Consider the following 8,952-nt stretch of genomic DNA (forward strand, 5'->3'; position numbering starts at 1 on the left):
TGATAGGTGCTATTCTGGGTTATCTGACCTATCTTGCACAAACCCTGTGAAATACAACATCTGTTCAAGGGGTGCAGACAGACATTATCATTTTACTTTAAACAAATATTCTATATTGGATGTCATTGCTTTACAGAGAATACAAAGCATATTTTACTTAGATTTTAATGGATATATATTTATTTATGAACATAAATCTATTTAAAAAAAATTAAATGTCTGAAAATGCAGTTGTAATCACAGCTGACACGTTGTGTTTATTGTTTTATTGATATATTGAAGCACCATCTGTTTGCAGAGCAGCTGTACAGTTTTACAGAGAAGACACATTTTTTATTTGAACTATTTATTATTTATTATATTATTTGTTTCCACTTTGTTTGGGTTTTGATTGTAGATCCAAATAAATCAACAGTTGATGATTAAGATTTATGTTTCACCTTGTAGAGTATTTTTAGTATTTTTAAGATAGGTAATCAATCTGAAGTTACTCTGACCTGTGGGCTGGGCTCATGAGTGTATTGTGTTTGGATTGGTCAGGAGAAAGTTGCTATAAAAGGGAGACCATGACAACCGTCAGTCTGTTTTCAGGAGCTGCTGATCCAGGATGAAGGTTATTGCTCTCCTCACACTTTGTGTGACCCTGTTCTGTCAGGGTTATAGCAGTAAGAGATTTATTCTGTTCTATTATCACCATAACTCATATTACAGGTTCATCAATATCTATTTAACATGTGTAGGAAATCACTGTATTGCTGAGGTATTCAAATCTGCCCTCACTGTTACCAGACTCCCTGGACTCGTGTCAGGGTCGGTGTGGTTATGGAACAGACAATAATTTCTCCTGTCAGTGTAACACATCCTGTGAGCGCTTCAAAGATTGTTGTTCAGACTACGCAGAACAATGTAAAGGTAAGAGCCATGAGCTGATTGTTGCTTTGTAACCATTAACATATTTTACAGCTCTGTAGAAAACATTTAATTTAACATTGTGCATTTTGCCTGTCATCACGTCTGTTTCTCTTCTTTCCAGCTGGAGCCACATCTTGTAAAGGCAGATGTGACGAGAAATACAACTCTCAGAACAAGTGCCACTGCAACTCCAAGTGCAGCCGGTACAACAACTGCTGCAGCGACTACACAGACATCTGTGACAGTAAGACCGACCACGTTTCACCTGTCACCCATCCTATCTCACTCCTACCACTGTTAGTCACCTGGCCTCCTGACAGATATGACACCTGGTAACTTTCACATGGTGGAAATCTGAGCAGTCAGCACTAACATGAGACCAGTGTCTGTCGTTTGTGAAAACAACTTCAATCTTTAGTTTTTTTTCGTTCATTCAGTTTAACTGAAGATGTCAGTCTAATTAATGGCTTTATATACACATTGTCTTGGTTTGCAGTGGTGGAAAATACATTTATAAATATACATGAAAAGTATGCAATTTTGGTATTTTCCTTGAATATTACTATTTCTTGCTATATAGTTGTACACAATTGATTCCAGAGTAAATATATGTAGTTCACCACTAGATATATTTATCATTTGTAGTTAATTTTTTTAAGATATTTTTAAATAAGAGACATGAAATACATTTCTAAAATGTCCAATATTAAGGATTAAACCAGTGGTTGTTCTGTGAAACCTCCTGGTTGAAAACCACAAAACTAAACTACCAGGTTCTATTTGAAGTAGTTAAAATTAGCTTTAGTTCCACTGGATTCTTTTTTCTGCAAATACAGTACATTTCCCATTGATACTTGATTCTATACTGCTGGCGAAACCTTTTTACTTTTACTGAATTAGAATTCACAGGACTCTTTACTTAAAGTGGGCTTTTTTCTATTGTGGCATTGGAAAATGTTATTCATTCAAGGATCCCACTATACCTCCTCCACCACTGGTGACTATCAACCAGCCTCTTTTGGTCAACATTTTATTGACTATATGACCAGCAGGTGCCACTGTTGTGTTATATAACATGTTGAACATATTTCTTGTTCCTCATTTTCACCTGCTCCCTCTGTATTTAATAGTTGTGGTAGAAGCAATCAGATGCTGTACTAGAGTACATAACATGTTAATACTGCATAGAAGACAAGCTGGAGTATTAGATACTAAACCAACTTAATGTAAAACTGAAAAGCACAAGTACTCAATATAGAGAATGGCCCCTTTTAGTGTGTATTATAACTACAATATTACTATTTTAATGTTACTTTCCACCACTTTGGGCACAGAAAAGCATAAATCACCGTGGTATTTAACCATTTTTTTGATTTTCCACAGGTGATGCGGGAGGTGGCGGTAGTGTGATCACTGACGCTGATATCAAAGCCGTCTCTGAGGTGCTTTATGCTCTGGACTCGAACAAGGCCACAGCCTCAGAGCTGATCATTGACCCTCAGGCTTTGGTGCACGACTCTCAGACAAGCTCGCAGAGAGATCTCTCCTCTCGGCCGTGAGCAGACAATCTTATTAGCGCAGCATTCTCTCATTGGTCCTCTTCTTCTTGATCTTGATGTATTTAGCTCCTTTTCTGTGTCATCTGGGGTTTGTGCTTGTACTTCCAGCTTGTTCCGCTACGTGGACGGGACACTCCTCTCCAGACCCACATATGCTGCTTTCCTGGCTGTGTTGGACAACTACCACAGGATGACGGGACAGGTCGAGGACTTCAGCCCGCAGCAGCTCTCTGAGCAGGAGACTTTCATTAAGGAGGCCATGTCTAACACTGAGCTGGGCAGGGAGCTGTTTGCCTTCCTTTACACAAAGGGTAATAGGTCCATGTATAATGCTGATTCAGCACTGCTCCTATGGTGCAGGGTGATGCTATTGCTAGAGTATTGTGAAGTCCAACAGTCTGCCCCCTCTGGCCCATTAGCCCCCTTCAATTCGATGAAGCTGCACCCCAATTTAATCAAGATCCATGAAATATTATCTGGGAAATGAATGAAAACATTAAAAAAAACGTCCTATCTCCCAATCTGAAAAAAAGGTAAATTAAATTCCTGGATCCTTTCACATTGCATCCTTCCACCAAGTTTCATGGAAATCCTGTCAGTAATGCCGGCAACTAACACAAACAAATGAACACAGATGAAAACACAACTTCCTCAGCTGAGGTTAAATCACCAATAGTGCAAGAAGTTTTCAGTTTTGTCAGACCTGTTATTATCCTTTATCTAAATCCTACTTGAGGGATGTGAGTCAGTGAGTTAACTAAGTACTAAAACATAATCTGTGCGTCTTTATCCTTTATTTGTTCACAATTTGACACATTGATGCCTTTAAGAAAATGCTGGTCCCTTTTTGTAACGAACCCATGGATGAAGGTGACAAATCTAAAGTTATGAGTGTGTTTTTTGTATTACTGAGCTTAATTTATCCACAGTCTGGTGTAGTGCTCGAGAATAATATCCTGCATTTTCAGGTGTCTATGCTTCAGAGAATGAGTTTCTCCATGATCTGAAGATGATGTGGTTCGGTCTGTACTCCCGCTACAACAACAAGATGGACTCCAGTGGCTTTGAACACATCTTTGCAGGTCTGTCTTGGAAACACCATAGATTTCTTGAAAATAAGTTTTTTTCTTGTGTGTATTGAGAAATACATTCTGCGTGGCAGGAGAGATCAAGGGAGGAAAAGTGTCTGGTTTCCACAACTGGATCCAGTTTTATCGTCTTGAAAAAAGGGGACAGCTGAACTACTACAGCCACAGCTTCAATGGGCCTGTAAGCATCCACAATAAATACCAGAATACGGTGTTTATCTTGTGATATGTAAAGCATCCCCTTCACTTTCTTTACTTCTGCTCTCAGTGGACGACATTCCCTGATGTCATGGGGATGCAGTTTAAGTGGGATGGCTACTTCAAGCAGGTCGGATCTGCAGTCATTGGCTGCAGCCCTGAATTTGACTTTGCCCTTTACAGCCTCTGCTACATCACTCGCCCTGGAAAGCAGTGAGTAAAAGCTACGTTACCTCTGACATCCTCCAGCTCCTGAATAGTTTCTGATTTTTATCATTGTCCGTCATCCTCAGGTGTCGTCTGAGCCTGGGAGGAAAGGAACTTATCATCCAAACCTACACCTGGGACAAAACTACCTATGGGAATGGGAAGAAGTTCATCGCCTCTGCCTTTCCTTCAACACCCTGAAGCTGCCACCTGATGAACAATGAGCCTTTCTATCGATCATTAGACGTGAAAGCATACTAGACTCGAAATAATATTTCCAACAGAAGCACTTATCTCAATGAGGTAAAAGTATGAAACTAGTTTAATTTTAAAAGTCCAGAACTATGGGGTGATATGAATATATCACACAAGCTCATATTCATTCCCAAAAAGCTGTAATAAAGCAATTTACCTAATAATTCAACGAACGTTGGTCTGTCTGCATGTGCAACACATATCTCTCAAACCATTAAACTTATTTGCTTCACGCTTAGCATATGTGTTTTTTGTGGTCGAGATGGATGCACAGTTTTTGATCAATATCGATAACAATTAATTATAATCATATCTTCATTGCCGATAAACCAGGTAGATTGAACACAAATTTGTCTAACTTCACTCTGCACCATAGACTGTTTATAAAAAGCCCTGTGCACAACGTCCTGCACACAAACAATAAAGAAGTGACAGATTATTGCAAACAAAGCCTCACTAATTACAAGGAATAATTCTGAAGTAGCTACAGAGGACAACACAGGACAAGAGAACAGAACATTCCAAACAAAGACGTTTAGAACAGATTTTTCACTGGTAGAAAATAATCTGCAATTTCTATATATCTTCACATATTCTTTTGACACCTGCCTCCTATTGCATAAATAAAACAGTTAACCAGACATTTCTGAGCAGTCTTACAGAGCATGAGAATGCGGTGCTCTCCCAGGGGCACGATCGAACGGTGCCTAATGGGGCAAAAAATGGGCGTTTACACGCTCTGAGCAGGCACAATACTGACACCAACCCTTCAGTAGTAAGAGCATGTGTGCATTTGACACAATCGCTTATTGTCTTACTTAACAGCAAAACAAAACAAAACAAAAAATCTGTCGTATGCGGTATGAACCATAGAAACAAAAAGACATTAACAGATCCTGTTCTGCTTGACCTGCTCTGAACAGTAGCCACCAGCTAAACCTGCTCTTATCAGCTGTCCATAAAGCCGTGTGTCTAACTCGCCAGTGTGTGTGTGTGTGTGTGTGTCCAGCTGGGATGGGGGTTGATTTTACTCTTTCATTCATCTGGGGTGACTAACAGGATAAATTCTGGTCTGCCGACAGAACAGGGGGACACACTCGCAGCCCTGTTTAAAGAAAGTATTACAGGAGATGGATCTGCCACTGATCCCATTGTCCACCGGTCTGTGCTCATTCATGCAAAATAAGAGCACAAGACCAGTCAGTTTGAAGGAAAACTCCAGCGCCTTCAGTAATTCATCTGAATCTGGCCTCACATGCAGCCTCGAGTGTTACGGCAACATGACAATAAAGTTAGCCCAGGGAGGAATTTCTCTTGCTGTTTTTGTTTAACAGGAGTAAATTTTCTGAGCTGGTGACTCCAGAAATTAGAAGAGTAAATCTTCTCTCTTTTCACTCTGCCCTCGTTTTTAAAGCCCCAATGGAATCAAATTAAATCACAGTGGAGCAAATAAAAGAAAAAAAGATCCAATTGTTTCTTTTGTCACTCACACAACTTCATAATTGAATTATAGCTGGCCACCCGCCAGCATGTCCTCGCATCTCCCCCAAATGGGCTTCTCCCGGCAGATCTCGTGAGCCACCTGACTTTTGTTTTGTAATTATATTATCCCGCTCTCCCTTTGGCATGTTGCGGCTAATGGCTGCGCGGGCTAGCCCAGCTGCACATGCAGAAACAAAGCTGCTTATGGGGCCAGACAATGGACCCGTGGAAAAGGGACGCCTGAAGGCGGTCAGCCAATGAGCACGCACAACAGGGGGCCAACAGAGGGTTTAGGGTAGGGTTAAGGGGGTTTAGGGGTTCAGGCAGAGTGGGGGGTATCTATTTTACCCACTACTGAGGTCCATCAATGAGATGGTTAGTAGGAGGACACATGGTCAACATCACCCCTGTCTTCCCAGGGTCGATGCTGGGCTGGAGGGAGGTTCAAGTTTGGCTTATAGGTGCTGGCTATTTGTAAAGTTGATGGGGGACCATGAAACACAGAGCAACGTTCATTCTCTGGAGGTTTTTGTTTGCTTTCCAAACAATCTGATGACGGCTTTGTCACTGGTGTTACAATAGAATAAAGTTTGAAGTGGATCCAGACATGTGCAGATGTGGTCTGTTGAAGCGACCTTGTTAGACTATTGCTGCACTCAAAGTATAAGCAAGGCTCCTGATATTGGAGGAAGTAAATGTTATCTATCCTCAACCGCACACGTGAACACACACAAATACACTGACACACATGCCCCTCATGCCCCAATGTTGGCATCTCTCTGAGGACTTCCAGTATGACAGATGGACAAAACCATCTTTTCCCCACTACCACACACAGAAACACTGGGGATTCAGAGGAAGGTCATGTTTGTGTGTGAACTGGAGTGAAGTTTTATCTGTCCTTTTTTTTTCTTCTATAAACTACATCCGCACCTCCCAAACCTACCGGGGTGAGGGAGGGACTCTTGCTCCTCTGAGCAACGTGAACATGCTGAGTGAGCCGAGCAGCCAGTGGAGAATAGATGAGCATCTGAGCCTCGGACAGTTAAAATAGGAGATGTGTTAAAAAGAAGACCATCTGTAGGACGGACTCATCATGTGTGGCCTTCACTGAGGGACCTAGGGACATTATGACATACGTACACCTATGCTCTCCAGCACCACTTGTAGAAAATGAAGAATGGACGGCTTGGAGTAAGTGGGTCAAACTGAAAGTAAGAACCATGAAGAGGCAAAAAGGAACAATTTTAGTCAAGACAGGCTTGTTATTTTTCCAATTCAGATCCAAATCTAACATCCAAAACTGTATAAAGAGCACATTATATTGTATTCAAGTATCATAAACATTGTTGTGTGTGTGTACATATGCAATGGGGACGCAAGGCCTCAGCTATTGTATTCCCCTGCTAGATCCACTCTGGGGATGGAAGAGGCCAGGCTCTGTATTCCCATTTCAGGCTGCAGGTGTGGAATAGGAAAGGCAGGGACCCAAGGGGGAGGGGGGGGATGCAGTGGGGAAGGTGGTCGGCCTGGGAATGAACTGGGAATGAGAGACACATACTTTGGGAGTACATGCAGATAAAGTACCTCAGGCCTCTCTGACGGAGTTCAAATGTAAATACTTATTCATTCAATTCAATTATTTTTAACATTATCATGAACAAACTAATCTCTCATGGTGACCTTATTTAAAACTCATTTGCTATGTGACAAAGTTTGACTGACACAGTACACAGCTGAGACTTTACAGTAACTACAAGCTACTACTCAGCTCATGAAATCACCTAAATTAGCCCATTAACTTTGCCACTGATTCTTGCTCCATCGTTGCTTCAGTTCGGTTACACACCTTTTAGTGCACGTTAAATATACATATATATCAAAAGAAAATATGATTTGAATATCAGAGCATTACTTTAAGAAGACACTTAATATAATGCTGAACTTATAAGTAAATCAATAAATAAATCTATTGGTTTGAGATTCACCAGGTAATCTAAAAGGACATTGACTGAATTTACTAAGAAAATCCTTTATGCATATAAGACATAGTGGTCTCATCATACAGCAATATTTTGCTAAAAATCTAAACAAATCCTGACATTAAATGTTTTGAGATTTATGGAGCCACGTCTTGTGGCCTATGAGGTTATTTCTATTTCTGAGGTCCAGCAACACTTAATCTCAAGGACTCTAACAGGGCAGAAACATTCCAGTGTTGTTTTTGTGAAACTCTGAAACACTAAATCATTGACAAACAGTGAGATTTGTGTGACAACTTGGACTTTGCAGGTTAAGTACTTGTTTAAATCAAGTTATCTGAAATAAGCTATGCATTTTACAATGTTTAAAACTGAAAGATAAGTGAGCACATTAATTGTGTCTCCTTGGACAACATTCAACAGTGTCATGAGGCTTAAAGCTTTTCATGATTGCTTTAAGCAAACTCCAGAGAGGAGGGGGGTGAAATGAGTCCCAAAGTCATATTAGCCATGTAACTGCACACCTCCTGTGACCAAACTCTAACCGTGGGGTCAGTGCTTCCTCCTGGGCGACATGAAGTTGTTCAGCAGCCTGTGTATCTCGGCAGTGCAGAGGGATGGATGGCTGGAAGAGGGGATAGAGCAAACACCTGCTCACACGCAACTTCAAGCTGTCACATACAGTTAGGCTCAGCCGACTGAGCGCGTCTCCCCTCTGCTCCATGCAAACGTTCTGCGGATTTGGCGGCCGCCGCCGCAAAGCAACAAAGACCCAGCGCGCGCACACGCTCAAACACAAGCGCGCACACACATCAACAGACAGACAGACAGACAGACACACGCACCTTAGCCATAGTTACTACTTGCCTTAACCTTAATCTGAACCTAACTTTATCTAAACTTAACCTCGCCCTACCTTGGTCTAACCTTAACCCTAAATCTAACGTTAACAAAACCCAACTTTCAACCTTAACTTAACTCTTACATAAACCCTTATCCTTAACTTTAACCTTAAACATGCTTTCACTTTAAAATGTTTATGATTTGCATTATGTGGATTGTTTTTCCCCACAAGGAAGATTTATCCCAATTGTGTGTAAACAGATTCAGGTCCCCACAACATGAGTAATACATGGAACACACACACACACAGACACACACACAGACACACACACACACACACACACGCGACACACATCGGAGCCTCGAGCGCCACGGGCCGGCCACGCGAGCGAGCTCAGGCGCGTCATCCCAGCGGCTGAGGGGGGA

At 41.4% G+C, this 8,952-nt stretch overlaps 1 protein-coding gene across 1 annotated transcript; it reads left to right on the forward strand.

Moving 5' to 3' along the window:
- The first annotated feature begins 520 nt into the window (after positions 1-520).
- endou (endonuclease, polyU-specific) lies at positions 521-4,388 on the forward strand. Its single transcript, XM_020109469.2, has 9 exons — positions 521-665; positions 790-912; positions 1,034-1,156; positions 2,296-2,467; positions 2,580-2,782; positions 3,440-3,553; positions 3,634-3,740; positions 3,828-3,970; positions 4,051-4,388. The coding sequence occupies exons 1-9, from the start codon at positions 608-610 to the stop codon at positions 4,163-4,165; spliced, it is 1,158 nt and encodes a 385-aa protein (XP_019965028.1). The 5' UTR covers positions 521-607; the 3' UTR covers positions 4,166-4,388.
- The last annotated feature ends 4,564 nt before the right edge of the window (positions 4,389-8,952 follow it).

The sequence above is a fragment of the Paralichthys olivaceus genome, chromosome 2 (assembly GCF_024713975.1).
Source record: "Paralichthys olivaceus isolate ysfri-2021 chromosome 2, ASM2471397v2, whole genome shotgun sequence".
NCBI classification, from domain to species: Eukaryota; Metazoa; Chordata; class Actinopteri; order Pleuronectiformes; family Paralichthyidae; genus Paralichthys; species Paralichthys olivaceus.

Bases quoted from the DNA above. Each gene is read 5' to 3' on its own strand.
- endou (XM_020109469.2), top strand. From the start codon at position 608: ATGAAGGTTATTGCTCTCCTCACACTTTGTGTGACCCTGTTCTGTCAG. The intron at 913-1,033 runs GTAAGAGCCATG...TCTTCTTTCCAG, and splicing joins CTACGCAGAACAATGTAAAG to CTGGAGCCACATCTTGTAAA. The intron at 3,741-3,827 runs GTAAGCATCCAC...TTCTGCTCTCAG, and splicing joins GCCACAGCTTCAATGGGCCT to TGGACGACATTCCCTGATGT.